Here is a 20,000-nt window from a genome sequence, read left to right as displayed (position 1 = left end):
CTGTGAGAAGGAAAGGATTTAAGTTTGCGGCGAGAGACAAGACTGTCCAGAGGCAGGTCTGCTAAAGGAATGAGCTTCCACAAACCCCATAGCAAACACACACAGACACACACACATACAGCCACACACACAATAATGCATAAATCACATGTAGCACTGAAACAGTGCTGCAAGGCCCCAGTAAGTCGCTATGCCAGAGGAGGGGCTGGAGGGGGGATGGATGAGGGATGAGGGAGAAAAGTCACCCACTCTTAGCAAGTACTTTAGGGGCCAAAGCTGACAGCTGACATAGAGCAAATAGCATGCCCTGATGGAGGCCAATATCGCTGCAATGCATAGGCCTGTGTGTTTTTAAACAGATTTGCCATGATTTATTAGAGGAATATTATATATTTTTGCCAAATCTCAGAGTGCCTCTGCTTTTTCTATCTTTTAAAAAAAAAAAAAACTTGACTTTACCCATAACAGATGGTCACCCAAGTCATTTTATCTGTCGGTTCCTGAGCACTTTAAGCCCTCTTCCACTATAGCTGTTTAACGTTTGAACTTCTGGGAGATCGTCTCTGTATGCATGATGTCGATGTAATACCCTAAAGTGTATAGTGCAGCTCTGTGTGACGGTAAGCTGCTGCTCTTCTGTCCAATATTCATTTGGTGTGTACATTAGAATACATTAGAATGCATGATCATATCTGAGATATTCAAACACAACTAAAGTCTGACCTCATCAGAGTTTGTGCGTATCTCCCCTTGTGGATTGTGTGTGTCTGGATGTGTGTGTGTGTGTGTGTGTGTGTGTGTGTGTGTGTGTGTGTGTGTGTGTGTGTGTGTGTGTGTGTGTGTGTGTGTGTGTGTGTGTGTGTGTGTGTGTGTGTGTGTGTGTGTGTGTTTGTTTTTTTGTCCGTGTGTGTGTGTGTGTGTGTGTGTGTGTGTGTGTGTGTGTGTGTGTGTGTGTGTGTGTGTGTGTGTGCGTGTGTGTGCGAGCGCGTGCGTGCGCCCGCGTGTGTGTGTGTGTGTGTGTGTGTGTGTGTGTGTGCGTGCGTGCGTCCGTGTGTGTGTGTGTGTGTGTGTGTGTGTGTGTGTGTGTGTGTGTGTGTGGTGTGAGGTCTTTTTCGACAGCTGTTTTGAATAACTCTTTTCCAAAACCTCTGGGGATGGCCCAAACCTCTGTACACTGTGACCCTACGACCCCTAGCCTGACCATCACCCAAGTGCAAACATCTCTCTCTATTATACAACACTGCCAATAATTTCCTGTCTGTATCTGACTCCCTCCAGACATACTAAAACATCAGCTGTTGTTCTGCACAGGAAACGTATCCCAGTGAGGTGTTCCCATACAGGAGTAATGTAGCCGGGGAACCAATTCCCACGCTGCCTTGCATGTGTGCTCGTTCCGAACAGCCCGAAAGCCATGGCCAAAAACAACGCTCAACCATCACCTGCTGGACTGTCATACACATGCTATGTGAATATGGAGAACCAATTTTGATTGAAACGATCATCAATACTTCCATTTTTAAATCATCCTTCTAGTAAACAACTATTTGGGGTGTTTAAACTGACGCAAGCCCTGAGTTAAGCAATCTCTAACTGTCCAAGAAATCGGTACCCCAAAGCACTGGATCCAGATATGGCTCGCTGCTGGCCCACATGCTGTGTTTCTGAACCTCCCTGCATTTTTGCTTTCATGGATGTCGCAATCTCAAGCATTTGAGAGGCCAGGGTTGCCAGATGTGACGGATGATTTGCAGCCCAATAAATGCTAAAAAAAACCCCGCCTAGACTCTAGAGGTACTAAATCCCCTCCAATTTGAACTAAATTCTATGAATTTGTATGGCCATAAATCTACAGAAAAACCCACCCAATACGCTGTTGTCACAGCCCAACTGGGCACGGAACCGCCCATTATGGCAACTCTGTATGTGTCCCCCTGCCCTTTCCATCACATATCATCTGCTTGGCAATACTTCCACTTCCACCCCCCACCCCCTCAGGGGTTCATTTGCTCGAGTTGCCGTAAGCCTTTCCAAATTCTGAAGTCAGGAATGAAATGAAAGACAACGTGAGGTAGAGGAGAGAGAAAGCGAGAAAGAGAAAGAGAAAGTGAGAGAGAGGAGGGAAAACAAATAAAGATACAGATAAAGAAAGAGGAAGAGAAAGAGAAATAGAGAGGGAAAGAGAAAGTGAGAGGCCGCACATTCTTGGCAAAGAAAAAAAAAATACAGGGAGAGCTGAGAAAAACACTTCACGGCTTTGAAAAACGGACAAGACAAGACTGCAGCCCACGAGCATAGCATTGCATGACGTAGCACATAGCCTCCCACAGCAGGTCAGCCCTGGCCCCAAGTCTTGCACAGTTAGTATGGCGAGTAGTTTTGTTTTTTTGTTTTGTTTGTTTGTTTTTGGGGGGGGGCTCTGGAGGAACCTTTTAGCCGAAGAGGAGGAGGAGGCCTTGCTGTCTGGCGTCTGCCTTTGGGGGGTTGGGGGGTGAGGGGAGGGGGGGTGGCTGGAGGGGGACGGTGTGTGAGGACTGCTGGCGGGCGCGTCGCTGCCCTGGGATGGCTCCTCCTTCTCTTTGATGCCCTCCATACCAGCCGGCCTGTCCCGCTTGCGCTCTGAACCACTGCAAAAGAACAACAACAACCAGGGATGGATGGATGGATGGAGTGGGGTGTGGAGTACACTGCGGATGAGAGGACCAAACCACAACAACCGACAGTGGAAAAGAGCGGTGTAAACATATAGCACACTAGAATGAAGAGCAAAAAAACACACCAACACCACAAATAAGGAACCTGAAAGTCAAACATTGAGAGGTGAACTAAAAGAAGTTTGACAAACTAAATAAAGCATATACAGTATATTAACTGTATATGAATGGAATGAAAACATGCAAATTCTTCCTGAAAGAACTTTTAGAAGGTGCACACGCACGCATGCACAGCACGCACGCACGCATAGTCGCACACACTCACACAGACACAGAGAGAGACAGACAGACAGACACAGACAGACACAAAGACAGACACACAGACAGACACACAGACAGACACACAGACAGACACACACACACACACACACACAGGCACGCACACACACAGACACGCACACACACAGACACGCACACACACACACAGGTCAACAGACCTGGACCAGAACTTTATCCTGAAGTCACCCGACAAGCTTCTTTGATGGACGCGAACAAGAGCAACAATAACACAAGTCAAATTTGGTGGTCTCCTTAAAATCCACTTATAGTCACGACACACAAACATCTTTCAGTGTTGTTACATTATGCCTATAAATCATATCTACAAAGAATCTTCATGGCAGATAGTTTCAGGATTCTTGGCATTGACATTCATGAGCTTTTGAGGAAGCGGTAGTAGTGCCGTGTCTGCCGTCTCCCAGCGAATCAGAGAGCAGATATACATCTACTTCACGGTTCGCTAAGCGTGGAAGATGCCATGGCTGACTTATCCAAACAAAGATGGCTGCCGGCAGCCCTGACTCCACCTGTACCGACAAACGGGGAAGCCGACCAATGGGTCAATGTTCTCGGGCCCAGTGAGAGAGGGGCCCCAGAATTTGTTGCCCATTACATTGTATGCATTGAGTGAGGGGGGCCTTTCGGGTGAATTTGTCCTGGGGCCTGGCTAAAGCCGTCAGCGGCCCTGCTGTCAAACAAACTGACGTGAACTTCTTGTTAAGTGGCCGTTTGTGATCCACCGGCCGGCCATTTCCACCGCAAGCTAAAAGAAGAAAAGGTTACATAACGACTCGTAATGCCTGCAGATCTAACAGCAAACATTGGAGGGAAATCCTGTTTCAATATTGACTGTCAGACAACTTGGGTGCTGTCCAATGTGTTTCAAGTCGACAAGAGTTAGGTTTGTATTCATAATAGCCCTTTGTCCACACAGTGTGTGTGTGTGCATGTGCATGTGCATTTGTGAGTGTGAGTGTGAGTGTGAGTGTGAGTGTGAGTGTGAGTGTGAGTGTGAGTGTGAGTGTGAGTGTGTGTGTGTGTGTGTGTGTGTGTGTGTGTGTGTGTGTGTGTGTGTGTGTGTGTGTGTGTTGCTGATCTACCTCTTAGCGGCTGAGGAGAGGGTCTCCTTCTTCGCTACTGAGAGGCTGGCGCTGTCCCGGTGCGACTTACGTCCACTGGACCCTCCATTGGCGATGCAACCCATGGAGTAGGCCTCGCGCAGCGGATTCTGGCCTGCAATGGAGAGAGAGAGACAATGAAAAAATTAACCCTTTGTAGGGTAGACAAATTTCAGCTCCCGAGAGAAAAAAAAAAGTTTGACAGGCTCCAGGCCACTGCTGATTGGATAAATGTCAAGATGTCAGTATCTGTCTGAAAGCCTGATTTCTCCTGATTAATTTGATATAACCCACTTGGGTGTACACCCTTATAGAGAGGCATGTCAGGGGCATTTGTGATGGTTGTGCAAGTAATCGTAAGTGATCAAATATAGTCACTTGCCCTAAAGGGTTAATGTGATGATCACCGATCAACGGCCTAGTGGCCTACAGTAGTAGTCATGGAGAGGGCCTCACAAAGTGGATTCTCGTCTGCAGACACCCAATGCTCAAAACATGAATGTGGACCAGTGTTAATTTCGTCAACCATGACTATGACTAAAATATTTCGTCAATGCCCTTTTTTAATTTTCGTCATTTAGACTAAGACTAAGACTAAATTGGGAAGGCAATGACTAAAATATGACTAAGACTAAAATTGATTTTCGTCATTGTGACTAAGACTGAGACTAAATTTTTAAAAGCTGACGAAATTAACACTGGTATTAAATAAAATGGAGAAAAAGAGAACCAGTGTGTGAAGAGGTTTTATTCTGTACAGTGTGATATATGTTAAAAAGAGAAGCAGTGTGCGGAGAAGGTTTATTCTCTACAGTCAGTGATATATGTTAAAAGTGTGTGGAGAAGTTCTGTAATGTACAGTGTTGACTAAAATTACGAAAATGACTAAAAATTGACTAAGACTAAAATTGGTTTTCGTCATTTAGACTAAGACTAAGACTAAATTGGGAAGGCAATGACTAAAATATGACTAAGACTAAAATTGATTTTCGTCATTGTGACTAAGACTACGACTAAATCAAAAAAAGCTGACAAAATTAACACTGATGTGGACGTTCCATGTCGAATCGTCTGATGCTTTGGGCTACTATTGAATGAGCAAAATTATTTCATCAAACAGCAAAAATAATTTCAAAGCCATTATCTCCGGAACACAGAACTACACGGGTGAGTGGGACATGGTGTTTTCGAGCAGAATTAATGCGTATTCTCATTTAAGACCCAGAAAGACCCATCCAAATCTGTCCCTATACTTCAAACAATTTCCCTCTGCAGTCATTGACAATTCCAGATCACTCAAGACAACTAAACTGAAATAATGTGTAAAATGCTGTCTCCGATACCTGCACACAGTGTTGAGAAGCAACACTTTCCTGTATGTGAATGAAGCATTAGCAGCTGCTTCTGATTCTCCGATTGTGACCATGGAATTCTTCATGACTGCTACTAGCGTGTGAAGATGAAATACAAGATGCAACAGCCCTCTGGCACAGGTTCATGTAAATCAGCTAAGCGGACCATTACAAAAGCCTTGGCAGTAGCATTACTGTAGTAGATTAGTAGATTGTTTTAGTAAAGGTGACGGATGTTACAGAATTCTGTGTCAGTAGCACCAATTCTGTATGGGGCCTTAGGTTGTTGTTTTTTTACAGGCTTTGAACAGATTGGTGGGTTAGGGCAGGACTTAGAACAGGAAGTGTGTCAAGAGGCAGTAAATGTGATTGGCAGGTGAAAGGGTGTGCCTGCGCCTACAGACGGTTCAGAGACAAAGAACAAAAGGATCAACTAGGGTATGTCCTCTTTTCACCAAGGCATAGTCTGCACCACTACAATGGATCAACCAATTAATTGGATCAGGATTTAAAAGACTACAGCAGCCCTGTCTGAGGAGAGCTTGGAGAGAGTGGGAGGGAGAGTGAAAGAGAGAGAGAGAGAGCGCGAGAGCGAGAGCGAGAGCGCGAGAGCGAGAGCGAGAGAGAGAGAGCGAGAGGAGCGAGAGAGAGAGAGGTGTTTGAGAGATAGAGAAAGAGATGGTAGCAAATCAATGCAATCTTACTTGCATCATTCTATACCCACATATCCAATCCACATGCACATACTATAGACACAAACACATATGCACACAAACAAACCCCCTCAGCTGAAGAAAAAAACATATAACAAAGCAGTCACATCCCTACAATACCCAACAGCTCATTCATGTTGATAACGCATGTATCATGCATCAATTATGTTTGCAACATATAAGTATTATTGCAAAGTTGCTAAATCTTCAACAATGCAATGCAAATATTTTTTTTCACTTTAGTTTTTAGTCTGCTACTCATTTTACAATTGCTACTTTTATGCTGCTGCTGTTGTCATTATTATTATCATTATTATTATTAATATTATTATTATTATTATTATTATGATGATTATTATGATTATTATTAATATTATTATTATTATTATTATTATTATTATTATTATTATCATCGATACCTTGATTCTAGGGGGCCGCCATGAGTGGTAATATGGTATGTTGTATGGTGCATTGTGAATTCCTGGAAGGAGGAGGCCATTAGTGTGTTTCTTTACATGCTACAAGCTCCTGCCCTTGCAGATCGGTTTGATAAATCAATTAAAATGTGAGTCTGCTTGCTGTAGCTCGTTAAGCGTTGCCCTCTGTGGCCGGGTGTTCAGACTCATTAGAGTAATTGTGGTGACAGGGCCCGGGCTCTAGTTCTACCAGCTGCTCAGTCTTTGTGGGGCCTCAGATCGATTTAATTGCTGGCTATTGGTGTATGGATCTGTGTGTGTGTGCGGGCCTGCGTGTATGCGTGCATGCCATGTGCACCATTTATGCCTGTGTGTTTGTCTGTGAGTGAACTATGCACACCTTTGTGTGTGTGTGTGCTATGTGTGCGTGTGTGTGCACGTGCGTGCGTCTGTGTGTGTGTGCGTGTGTGCGTGTGTGCGTGTGTGCGTGTGTGCGTGTCTGTGTGCGTTCGTGTGTGCGTGTGTGTGTGTCTGTGTCTGTGTCTGTGTCTGTGTCTGTGTCTGTGTCTGTGTCTGTGTCTGTGTCTGTGTCTGTGTGTGTGTCTGTGTGTGTGTCTGTGTGTCTGTGTGTCTGTGTGTCTGTGTGTCTGTGTGTCTGTGTGTCTGTGTGCATGTAATATGTATGTGCGCATGTGCCTACAGGCGTGTGTGCCTACGTGCGTGTAAGCCTCCCCAGAGACAGAAGGGATCTGATATGCAGCACGTGGCCCAGTTTTACGCTTCATTACCCAAACACAAACACATCACCACCACGCTTGGAAGTGGGGCCGCACACATGGATACAGTGCGCAATGCTGGTGGTGGGCACCACCACAACTAGCTCTCCGGACATCCACCCCACCCAAACCCACACTCCGCCTCACCAAGCAAGCACCCTATGTAATTATTACAAATGCACTAAGGTCCTTGGGCACTACATTTTTTCACACCCTCTAACTTCTCCGTTCATTTAGAACAGTAAAGAAGAGTAGGTAAGGGTAGAGTAGAGTAGAGTAGAGTAGAGTAGAGTAGAGTAGAGTAGAGTAGAGTAGAGTAGAGTAGGGTAGGTTAGGGAAAGGGTAGAGTAGAGTAGAGTAGAGTAGAGTAGAGTAGAGTAGAGTAGAGTAGAGTAGAGTAGAGTAGAGTAGAGTAGAGTAGAGTAAGGTACAGAAGAGAAGAGTAGGGAAGAGTAGAGTAGAGTAGAGTAGAGTAGAGTAGAGTAGGTTAGGGAAAGGGTAGAGTAGAGTAGAGTAGAGTAGAGTAGAGTAGAGTAGAGTAGAGTAGAGTAGAGTAGAGTAGAGTAGAGTAGAGAAGAGGACAGAAGACAGGTAAAGTAGACCAACCCAACCAGTAGAATATGTTTTCAATAGTCTGGCTACACTAGGCTAGGCTAGCCAGACTAGTAAAATAGAAAATAATTACATTTCACACACACTGCAAGGCAAATCAAACATACAGACACACAGATCGATCTGTATTCTGTATATACAGGCATTTTAAAGGCCTGCTCATTCATGTATTCATTTGTATTTCAGCTTGTTCTACAACAAAGCCACTAGTGCACCAGGATATCCAGACAGAGATATCTACTACTAGACAATGCCCTCACTCTGGCTTCCATCTGCTGTTTGTGCATCGGAGATTATCTGGCAGAGGTCATGTCCCATCTCCCCAGTGATCTCCCTCTGTGTGTGTGTGTGTGTGTGTGTGTGTGTGTGTGTGTGTGTGTGTGTGTGTGTGTGTGTGTGTGTGTGTGTGTGTGTGTGTGTGTGTGTGTGTGTGTGTGTGTGTGTGTGTGTGTGTGTGTGTGTGTGTGTATAGTGTAGTGTAGTGTAGTGTAGTGTAGTGTAGTCTGCTCTATTTCAGAGGGGATCCTTGTCTGACCTGCAGCAGCAGGGGGAGGAAGTGGAGATGACATCTGCCTTCCATCCAAAGCCGGAGAGAGAGAGACAGAGAGACAGAGAGAGAGAGAGAGTGAGAGAGAGAGAGTGAGAGAGTGAGAGAGAGCCAGTCCAGAGAGCCAGTGACGGCTCTCTGGACTGGCTCTCTCTCACTCTCTCACTCTGTGTCTCTGTCTCTCTGTCTCTCTGTCCGTCTCTCTCTGTTCGTCTCTCTCTGTCCGTCTCTCTCTGTCCGTCTCTCTCTGTCCGTCTCTCTCTGTCTGTCTCTGTCTGTCCGTCTCTGTCTGTCCGTCTCTGTCTGTCCGTCTCTGTCTGTCTCTCTCTCTCTCTCTCTCTCTCTCTCTCTCTCTGCTAACACCAACACCAACCGTCGTCGTATGAACTCCTCTCTACCTGTCCTTCATTGACAACCTCTGGGGTAATTCACGCGTAAGTCACACAGATTTAGACCAATCAATTTGATTTTATTTTCAATTTGTTTTTTTGATTTTTTAAATGTAATGAATATCACACATTAAGCCTTTGTGCAGAGCCTGTGCTATACCCTTTTTTCACCAAATTTGTCATGACCAGGTCTTAATCTGATTCTTTAGACTGTCTGCCATGCCATATAATGTTGTTAAGATGCAGTTGAGTAAATGGGCTCATCTAGAGTAACAAGTTATGAAACAACAACGATATGGAGGTTGATCTACCCCCTCCACACACACACATACACCCCACCCCCCACCCCCCCTTCCCTATCACTGGTCACTGTATCTCCTCTCCAGTCCAACCCTGGTCTCACACCAGCAGACCCAGAAATCCACATTCCAGATACAGCACGATGAGGGGAAAATGCAGTGGTGAGAATGAGTGGATGGAAATACTGAGAGACAGAGAGGAGGAGGAGAGAGAGAAAGAAACAGAGGGAGAGATAAAGAGGGAGGGAAGGAGGGAGGGAGGGATGACAGGAGGTTGATAACGGGGGGAGCAGGAAAAACAGAATACTGAAGCTGATAATAAAGACAAAAAAGTGTGTGTGTGTGTGTGTGTGTGTGTGTGTGTGTCTGTGTGTGTGTCTGTGTGTGTGTCTGTGTGTGTGTCTGTGTGTGTGTCTGTGAGAGAGAGAGAGAGAGAGAGACAGAGAGAGAGACAGAGAGAGACAGAGAGAGAGAGACAGACAGAGAGATTCTAAGGGCCTCAGACGCAGGAAGGAACTGGGCCTATGGGAGTTACATTAGAGGGGAGAGATGTGGAGGATGTCCCTGAGGTCATCAACAGAGACAGAAAAGGCCCAATGAGGTAGGGGTGCTGTGGCGCATACACATGCACCATATACAGGGCTATACAGTATTGTACATGGGGACCCAGGTTCGAATCCAGCCTGGATGATTTCCCAATCCTACCCCATCTCTCTCTGCTGATCATTTCTTATCTACTCTCACAATATCCTGTCTAATAGAGGCCCTAAGGCCCCCCAACACAAAAAAGGCACATTGACCTTGTGTCGTACACATATGTGTGCTCACGCGTGCGCGCGCGCGCACACACACACACACACACACACACACACACACACACACACACACACACACACACACACACACACACACACACACACACACACCACACACACACACACACACACACACACACACACACACACACACACACACACACACACACACACACACACACGCACACACGCACGGCTCTACTTTCATAACTTCAAACCTATTTGTACCGTTTTTGTTTTTGTTCTGTCTTGACGCATGATAGATAACATGATACTGGTTGCCACATCATGCAAAATTTTTCACAAGACAGCAGAGGGTCCTCATAAGCAACTCCTTCTCTACTTGGGTCTTTGAAATGTTGTCTGGAGAGGGGGAAATGATAAAGAGCTAGAGTTTGTCTGTACGTCTGCCAAGTTCTAGTGACTCGTCTTGATCCCAACAACAGGCAGGCAGCCAAAGAGTTAGCGAAGCTAGAGTCATCTGCAGAACGGAGCTGAGCTCCATAGACAACGACACTTCTCAGGGCCTGCCAAGGGTCGTTACCATAGCGATTACATTAGGCAAGTGGTGATGTCATAATGGTTTGAGGCGGAATAGCCAAAACAACACAACAGCTGATCAGAGAGCCAAGATAAAGCATGGGATGGAGACAGTCACATATACTTACACACAAACACAAACTAAGGATGCCTTGTATCTGTAAGCAGAGTAACAAATGTGGCTAAAACACACAATTGGATTGCGAAAAAGTTGGTACACTTCATATTTTGTGAATAATAATAACAAAATCCTGTAATTTTCAAAAGATTCAATTCGTTAATAATATGGAGTATTGTGCAAATACATATCAGCTGTTGAGGCCAAACTGATTGTTTTGAGAAAAAACATGTGCACATACAACAAATGTCAAAAAGACCAAATTGGAACCGGCAACCTTTGGGACACAAGTCTGACATCCCAACAGCTTACCCATGACTGCCCAGTGCCCAAATATGTTGACGTTGCGCAATTATCCAAATTGTCCCAACTTTTTTGCAATTTGGTCTTACCATTTCAATTTAGATTGTATTGTCTTTCTATGCAAAACCAGCATATGAAAGTGCACATGGAAGTCTTTCAGAGTGTTCCAGAAGTCTGGGGTTTTTAACAAGGCCTAACAGTTACTGTGATTAATAGTGATGACTGAATTCAACAACTACTACAAAACCAAAACAACCAAAATTGTTGGGGACTGCTACAAATCAAATATGATTTTAGTAGGAAAGTAACCACTGTCAGTATTGTGTCTTATCATGAATCAGTTGCAAACGTTTGACTGTTAGTCTTGTTGAACACCGCTATCCCTGTCACAGACTTACCCTCAAGCTACACGCACATAGAATATATACTGCATCTGACATATGCTTAATGCTTCAACTTGCTCCGAACTGACACATAGTTTAAGGTATGCTCTGCTCAAAGGTCTTTTATTGACGGCAGGTCCAATAAACGTCACCGTTCCTCCATCGGTAATGGGATTACATGCTGCGTACGGCATGTGTTCTATATGGATTTTCCTAACCCCGCTCGGTCACGGCTTGCCTCTCGCACGGCTCCTCGATTGAGATCACATATGATCCGCACATGCAGAGACGCTAACACGAGTAGAGTAGCTAACGCAAAGAATCATGCGGTGCATTTCTGGCTTAGTGAAGTGTAACTCAGTTTCATTTCATTTTATTTCGTTTCAGTCCATAGAACACACTAATGGCATGCAGAAGCTCATATTACTTGCCAAGACTAGGCCACGCAGTGACTAGTACACCATGATCAAACGGGCCAACTCTGGTGAGCAGGGGTGCATTTCTCAAAACCATAGTTTGCTAACTATGTTAGCTACTTTATTGTTTACAATGCAATTTCCTATTGGCAACTACCAAGTTGCTAACTGGCAAGCAACAATACTTTTGAGAAATGTCCCCCAGAACTGCTGAACTACGGCAGAATAGGGCTGAGGCACACAACAATGACACTGAAGAGGACACAGAAGTTGTGCAGTAATGAGTAGGGGGTTTGTCACAGACATCTTATGATAAGGGCCAAGCTAGCATTGGTATCAGTGGCTTTCAAGACTGAAAGTAACGCCTTGTTCTCAATATATTTTGAAAACAATCTCGAAAACTGTCATTAGGTGGATGGGGTGTAAAAATAATTACTAGCTCACGGACATGGAGCACTCAGGTGTGTGAAACCCATTGTCTGTTAGCACACCTTGCGAGGTGGAAACATGTATAGATGATATAATGCTTTTTTAGAGGACTTGCTAATTGAATTTGATTGTCAAAGCACCTGCTACATGAACGCCAGCTATTGTGTGCATATTTCTCTCCCATAATTCAGCACTGGTTTCAGCAACACTCTGGCTCCAGTGCAGCTGGGAGAGTGGAAATTCACCAGGTTTCGGGAAAGGCAGACTAAATATGACTCTCTAGGGAAGCATCAGTCCTCGCATTAGCCTTCGCTGTGGAGGAGTGCTTGGCTTGAGGAGTAATCTTGTGACCCTTCAGCAAGCACACCACTTTCTGTCAAATGGCTGCATCAGCATCGGTGAGATAGAGAAAGACCCATGGAGCATGCTGAAAGAGTGCTCTGTTAAGTTGCACAAAAATGGTCAAGTTCATAATGTCTTTCTGACAAGTGATTCGGTCACCACAGCACAGAGTAGTGGATTGTTTCCAGATTGACATGCACGCACGCACGCCTGCATGGACGCACATCGTTGCACACAGACACACACACACACAGACACACACACAGACACACACACAGACACACACACACACACACAGACACACACACACACACACACACACACACACACACACACACACACACACACACACTAAAACTCAGCTTAGCCAGGGGTATATGGGAGTTCTGGGGTGGGGGAAAAAAATGGTGTCAATGGGTGGAACTCAGTCACACAAAACCTCAGTCCTCTCTCAAGCACTCTTTGTCACACCCGTATGCGCACACAAACGCATGCACACACGCTTGAACGATTATCGTTGTGCTGAAAATGCAAGGTTTAAGCACTGCTATGAAGAAAAGGCAGACACAGAAAGACTGATGGAAGAGAAAATGATGGAGGCAAGCAAGAAAAATGTGGGGAATGGAATGTAAACAGCTGCACAACACGCTGCAAAAACAACACACACATAAAATGCAGACTGTCTTTAGTTGAGTAGCATGAAAATATGGTCATACTTCAACGTAGATGGAAACTTCATTTTGGCAGAAGATAATGTACTATACTGTATATACAGTATTGTTTAAGTAAACACACGCACACACACACACACACACACACACACACACACACACACACACGCACACACACACACACACACACACACACACACGCACACACACACACACACACAGTGATATCCAGATATGCAAGCATGCCAAGTCCCCAAATCCAAGCAGGAATGCCCAAACACACAGACACAGACAGATACCGACATCGACACCTACCCACCCACAATCAGGCCAAGTCCCCAAAATGCACACACGCACACACACACACACACACATGCAAGCGTATACATGCACACACAGAGGCGCGCACGAGCACACACACACACACACACGCACACGCACACACACACACACACACACACACACACACACACACACACACACACACACACACACACACACACACACACACACACACACACACACACACACACACACACACACACACACACACACACACACACACACACACACACACACACACAGCTGTGCTGGGAATGGAAATGTGTTGTATGCCAGAACTCCAGTCTGGCCCCGATCCTGCACTTCCTTCACTTCCTCCATGTAAACACAGAACTCTGGAGGAACCACTGGAGGCTACACACACAAAGACACAAAGACACACACACACACTGGAGGCTACAAACACAAGGACAGGCACCCGCGCACGCACGCGAACACGCACGCACCCGCACACGCACACGCACACGAACACACACGCACGCACGCGCACACAAGGCTAAACACAAACACACGCACACGCACAAAACCTACAGCTGGAATATACTCAAATACACCTCAGGTACAGCAACAGATGTGCCACAGGTCTAAAGAGGGCCTCGCACACTGAGAAGAAAGGCACGGGCCTGATAAGTCCCATCTGCTTTGCTCTGCTCTGCTCTGCTCTGTCAAACATAGCCAGAAGCAGAAGCTCTGCCACACTGGGGAGGCGAAGCAATGGGGCACACGTGTAGGAATTCCTGTGGCATAACAAGTGAGGAGGAGGATATACTGTACGTCTTCTGTAGTGTACACACATACACCCACATACACACATGCATTCAGCTGGATCAAGAATCATTTACAGTGCTGTTACAACGTCTGGTCCTGCTTGGGGGTTTTGCAGGTGTAATCCAAATGGACTGTACTACGGATGAACAGCATGGATATTAGGCCTGTAGCGATATTATATCGAACCGAGAAATCGTGATACACAGAGTCACGATACTGTATCGTGATACAAGGAGGAAGTATCGTGATATGCCTTTTCAAAGTTTTATTACCCATTAGTCCAGAAAACAACCTTATGATTTGATGTGATAGTGTTTCCAAACTTCAGTGGGGATACATTTCAGAAATCGTGGGGTGTATCGAACCGTAGGTCAAAAATCGTGATACAAACCGAATCGTGAGTTGAGTGTATCGTTACAGCCCTAATGGATATGCACGCATGCATGCAGGCACTCACACACAATGTTCATGCTCTAGGGCAGTGGTTCTCAACCTTTTTTGAACACATGGACCCTGGACCTCACCCTAAGCCTCCCAACGCTCCTTTGACTTCATCATAAGCCTGCAACGCCCACCTCACTATTACATTTTTAAAATGGACTAATGCCTTCAATTGGCAACTAACCTCCCCCCCACACCCACTCTCAGCTGTAGCCTTTCCTTCTCAACGCATTGGGGGTTGTACCACCCCCATTGAGAAACACTACTCTAGGGGATGGACTCTGTCTCCTCATCTTAGATTGGACAGTTACAGTGCAAACATCCTGAGGGATGGTAGGATTGCCCACAGGAATGCGCATATTCGTTATCTTTGTATACATTCTATGCTGCATGTATTTGATCATTTATCATCTCTTGGAGTGGAGACTGGGAGGTTGTCTTTGAAATGCCTCTGCATGCAACAGGCTCGTGCTACCAATCAATGCAATAGATACAGTAGGGTGACGAATAGCATGTCATGCAGCAGTTTGCTACAGTATAATTCGCCAACCAGTCTCAGAAGCATCCATTCAAAATCCCAATGGAGTCTCACGAGATCCCTCCTGGTAGTGAATTACATGCTGCCACTTAGGGGTGGGCAATATGACAATATAAATCACGAATCGTGATATTGAATACAAGATCGCCTCGAATCTGCCAAAGTGAAGAAATTGTGTAGATCATCTTGCAGTGAGGATGTTAACAATCAGTATCAAAAGTGATGTTTAATTTCTTGTGTTGTTGTCAAAACTTTTATTCTTTACATTATTGTATTGTAATTTGCACTTTATGAGAGTGTCATCAGAGTGTTAACATTTTATTAACTGCACATTACAAATTGCAAGCATATCAAAACTGATTTTTGTTGTTTTTATTTCTTGAATGGAAGATCGTGATTTCGTCGAGATTTCATGTTCATGATATGACATTTTTGCCATATCGCCCACCCCTACTGCCACTCCAGTGCCTAGATTTCTAGGATGGTCCACACACACCCACAACTTCTCACCTTTCCCAGAGGCCTGTATACTATATTCTTTACACACTGACTGATTCAAGACCAGTTAGTGCACTGCCAGGCATGTACACAACAGACATTATACTCTCACATTCTGATTCAAGATCAGTCTGTGCACCCACCGATCCTGAGGCATGTACTCTACAGTATATATTTTACATTCACAAGCTGATTCGAAGATCAGACCTTTCCCAGAGAGCCATGCACACATTCTACACTCAGTCCAGAAACACATGGATGCGAATGGAGCAAGGTGAAGGCAGCTACACTGATTCAAGATCAGTGCACATCCACAGCCGTCAACTTTCTCAGATGCATCTATACATTCTACACACTGATTCAAGAACAGGCCACACGGGCACAGCTCCAAGGGTTGTCTTGCTTACTAGGCAAGGGCTCACCATTCTCAGGACCAGCCTGCATCCTGGCCAGAGGCATGTATACAGTACATTCTACACTCACACACTGACTCAAGATCAGTCCATGTGCCCACCTTTCCCAGAGGCCTGTATTCATTCTACCCTAACAGACTGGTTCTGGATCAGTGGCACTCACCTTTCCCGGCGGCCTGCTTCTTGGCGGCGGCGGCCGAGTCCTCTGACAGTGCCAGCCTGCGCAGCACGTCGGCCAGCGCCGCCTTCATCACCGTGATCTCGTCCTCCTGCTGCTGCACGCGCAGCTCCAGCGACGACAGACGGTCCTGCACGTCCGACGCGCTCGCAGCCGAGATGCTGTCATCTGCAACAGGACAGGGGAAGAGAGAGAGCTTTTAACCACTTGTTTATCATTTCAACTGCTTCACATACGTAATGACCACTTGCAACCATGTGAATTGAGAGAGAGAGAGAGAGAGAGAAAGAGAGCGAGCGAGAGAGAGAGAGAGAGAGAAAGAGAGCGAGCGAGAGAGAGGTACAGAGAAGGGGTACAGTTAGATCTGGTGTACTTTAGTAGTACAGAGGAGTGGGTGATTACGACACACATTCACAGACAGACGGACGGACATAATTGTTGTCGGATACATACAGGCACACTCGCACGCACACACACTATATTCTGGGAACAGGTCTACATTAGCTGGGTGTAGCCAGAACTCCATGGGCTAGTGAAACTGGTCGGTTGGTTGGCAGTAGGGCCACTTAGTGTGTCCGTCTGGTGGATACACAGGGGGAGCCAGAAGGACACTGAAGACCATAATGGGCAAAATATAAACATGCAGAAATACAGAGAAAACAAAGGCAATATGGCATCTTGTGCACCTTTACATACACTTGGAGGCAGTGGGACTATAACTGTACTGTACTGTTCCATGATACCCTGTCCACACACACTTGTGTCCAAGCGTGTATGCAAGTGTGCGTGGGTGTGTGTGTACAGTGTGTGTCAACAGAGAGAGTAAAAGAAAGATAGTGAGAGAGAGAGAGAATATATTTGTGCAAGTGAGTGTGTGCGTCACGTGTGTTTCCTGTCTCTAGTTTAGTATTTTGCAATGTTTCCCACACTGCTAGATTCTGAATGGTGTAACCTTATCTCTCCAATAAATCCCTTGGCCCAGAATCACACAGCAACGTGTGCGCTCTCTCCACTTCCCCTCTGTCCCTGCAGTGTGTCCACACAAGTTTGTATGGTCTATTGTGTATTGCTTCTTGTTTCACTCCAAGGGGGAGTTAAGTGATAAACCTGCCTAAGTCAACCTACAGGAAGTGGTAATCCTGCTAAAGGATAGCCCACGGATATCATGTAGTTAAGAAAAGGAACATTACAGGCTCTTCTATTAGATGATTTGTGAGTGTGTGTTTGTGTGTGTGTGTACTCGTTAATTCCTCTTTATTAAAAAAAAAAAAAAAATCTAACCCCTCTTTGCAATTGCACTTGTTGTTCTGTATATCTCCTGTGCACTTTGTATTTGCTTGTGATGTTGGCTTGATTATGTCCTCTTTTGAAAGTCGCTTTGGTTATAAAGCGTCTGCCAAATGCAATGTAATGTAATGTAATGTAATGTAATGATTTACAGCTACCTCAAAGTAAACTGGATTAGTACTGAGTCAGGTTCTTGGAATACTCCCTATGTAATGGTGTTTGTGTGCAGATGGGCGATTGAAGTTTTATCTGCCTATTGTCTGAAGGTATGCCGCCGTGCGTATGTTTAATCCATCATGAAATGTTATATTACATTATGTATGGTGCTAGGCAACTTAATTTCCTTCGGGGTCAATAAAGTCCCTCTACAGTACATCTGCAGTACAGTATAGAGTGCATTTCTATACTTCACTTCACTACTTAATTGTACTATCTGTAACTTTGATGCATTCATATGCAAGTTGTTCTCTACCAAACTGGTTAATAAGGTAGAGAAAGAAAGTTATGTTTTATGTGCTTTCATAATCTTCACAGATCCAACCGCCAGTCTTACCAAAGAGAAGAATAACAAACGAGCTTGTACGCACATGTCACGTGCAAATTTTGAATACATACCTGCGGTACACACACATAGATGCGCACACATTCTCTCTCTGAAATCACACACGCACGCACTGGCAGCTACATGTGAAAAGTGTGTGTGTGTGTGTGTGTGTGTGTGTGTGGATGGCATATGACCAGCATGCGTCCTCCGCAGAGGGGGTTTTACTAGTGTTCTTTTCTGCCTCTACCCATGATACTTTGCTACGCTGCAAGAAGGAAGGAAGGGCTCCACACTTGTCATATTTCACAATAACGCGCCACATTCCAGCTTTTTCTCCCCCCTGTACTGCACCCCCTACACGCACAGACACATGAAACACAGCACACACACACTCACACGCACACTCACTCGCACACACGCACACTCGTACACTCGCACACATGCACACACGCACACCAAAATGTTCCCCTGACCAAGAAAGTCTTGTGTGGTCTGAGGCGGCGTTTCTCAGGCTTTTCAGAGACTTCTTGCTCGTTTGTCTGCTGCTTGATGGAGGAAGCTCTCCATCTTGATAACGGGGCGATCGGGGAGGATAACACTGCCACAAAAAATAAACAATGATGCAAATCCAACCACCGGCCGTGTGCTTCGGCTTCAGACACAGAAGGCTCGCACACACACGTTTACTGTACACACACACACACACACATTCAAAAACACATACTATATTACACGTGGACGAAGCATCTTGTGGTGCTTAGACGGCATGTTACCGACACACACACACATACATTCAAAGACAGACTATGACTACATTGCATTTCACTTAGCAACTAGCAAAGGAAGACATGTTACAAATGTAGAGGAATAGAGGCATAAAGACAACACTGCTATGCAGGAAAGTGACGTGAGTGGTGGAGGATAGTTTTGTTGTTTTCGCACACTCAGAGAGAGTCTTTGAAAACAGGATTCCAAAAACTTTGAGAGGGATGAGCCTACTCCTGTTACAGCTGGTACAGTAGCTCGCTCCTCACCACTCGAGGACATTTATGGACAACACTTTGGAATGACACGGACTTGCGTGGGTAGTCGGCAGGGATAGACAATTTGTTTACGATCAACATGTCCTGAAAGAGACTTAAGCCTTTGTCAGATGGCCTCCATGGGACAGACAATGAACTTGAGCTACGCTGAGTAGGGTGCAGTTTTAATCACATTACATTACACTTAACACCAAATTGACTTGAAATTAAAATAGCACGCTACTAATTAGAGTGCCTAGAGCAACTTAGAGTTAGGAGACTTGCTTAAGGGCTCTTCAGTCATGGATGGCGTTGGATTCAAACCTGCAGCCTTCTGATTTACAAGACCATTTCCCTTTGACATTAGGCTACAGGGAGGACATTCGGTCATGGCTAAGGCTATCCAGGTGTCACAGAAGCTAGCTAGCAGTGTTTGGCAGTAGAATGTTAGCAATGGGGCACCTAAGTCATGCCCTCTACTTCCTGGTTCATGGGGCAGGGGGAGTCAAAAAATAATTACTTGGCTTGAAAATGAGTGTTATTTTGACACCAATCCAAACCTTGGACCTCCACCAATGCACCACAAATCCAAAAATCACTCATTTTCAAGCCCAGTAATCATTTTTTGACTCCCTCTGCCCCATGAACCAGGAAGTAGAGGGCGTGACTTAGGTGCCCGATGCTCCCTCCCGAAGCCTCTTATGGATGCGCTAACAACTGAGCTAGCTGCCTGATCG

At 45.3% G+C, this 20,000-nt stretch overlaps 1 protein-coding gene across 3 annotated transcripts in view; it reads right to left on the bottom strand.

The window, feature by feature from the left end:
• LOC134441875 (echinoderm microtubule-associated protein-like 4) overlaps positions 1 to 20,000 on the bottom strand; it is a 109,269-nt gene that overhangs the window by 42,843 nt on the left and 46,426 nt on the right. For all 3 annotated transcript variants that reach the window (XM_063192296.1, XM_063192293.1, XM_063192294.1), the window contains exons 2-4: positions 16,396 to 16,578; positions 4,094 to 4,226; positions 2,430 to 2,627 (exon numbers count right to left, since the gene is read on the bottom strand). In XM_063192296.1, coding sequence (XP_063048366.1) covers positions 2,430 to 2,627; positions 4,094 to 4,226; positions 16,396 to 16,578 — 514 coding nt within the window. The remainder of the gene's footprint in view (positions 1 to 2,429; positions 2,628 to 4,093; positions 4,227 to 16,395; positions 16,579 to 20,000) is intronic.

Source organism: Engraulis encrasicolus, chromosome 24 (genome assembly GCF_034702125.1).
Source record: "Engraulis encrasicolus isolate BLACKSEA-1 chromosome 24, IST_EnEncr_1.0, whole genome shotgun sequence".
NCBI lineage: Eukaryota > Metazoa > Chordata > Actinopteri > Clupeiformes > Engraulidae > Engraulis > Engraulis encrasicolus.
This window is presented reverse-complemented; position numbering and strand designations above follow the sequence as displayed.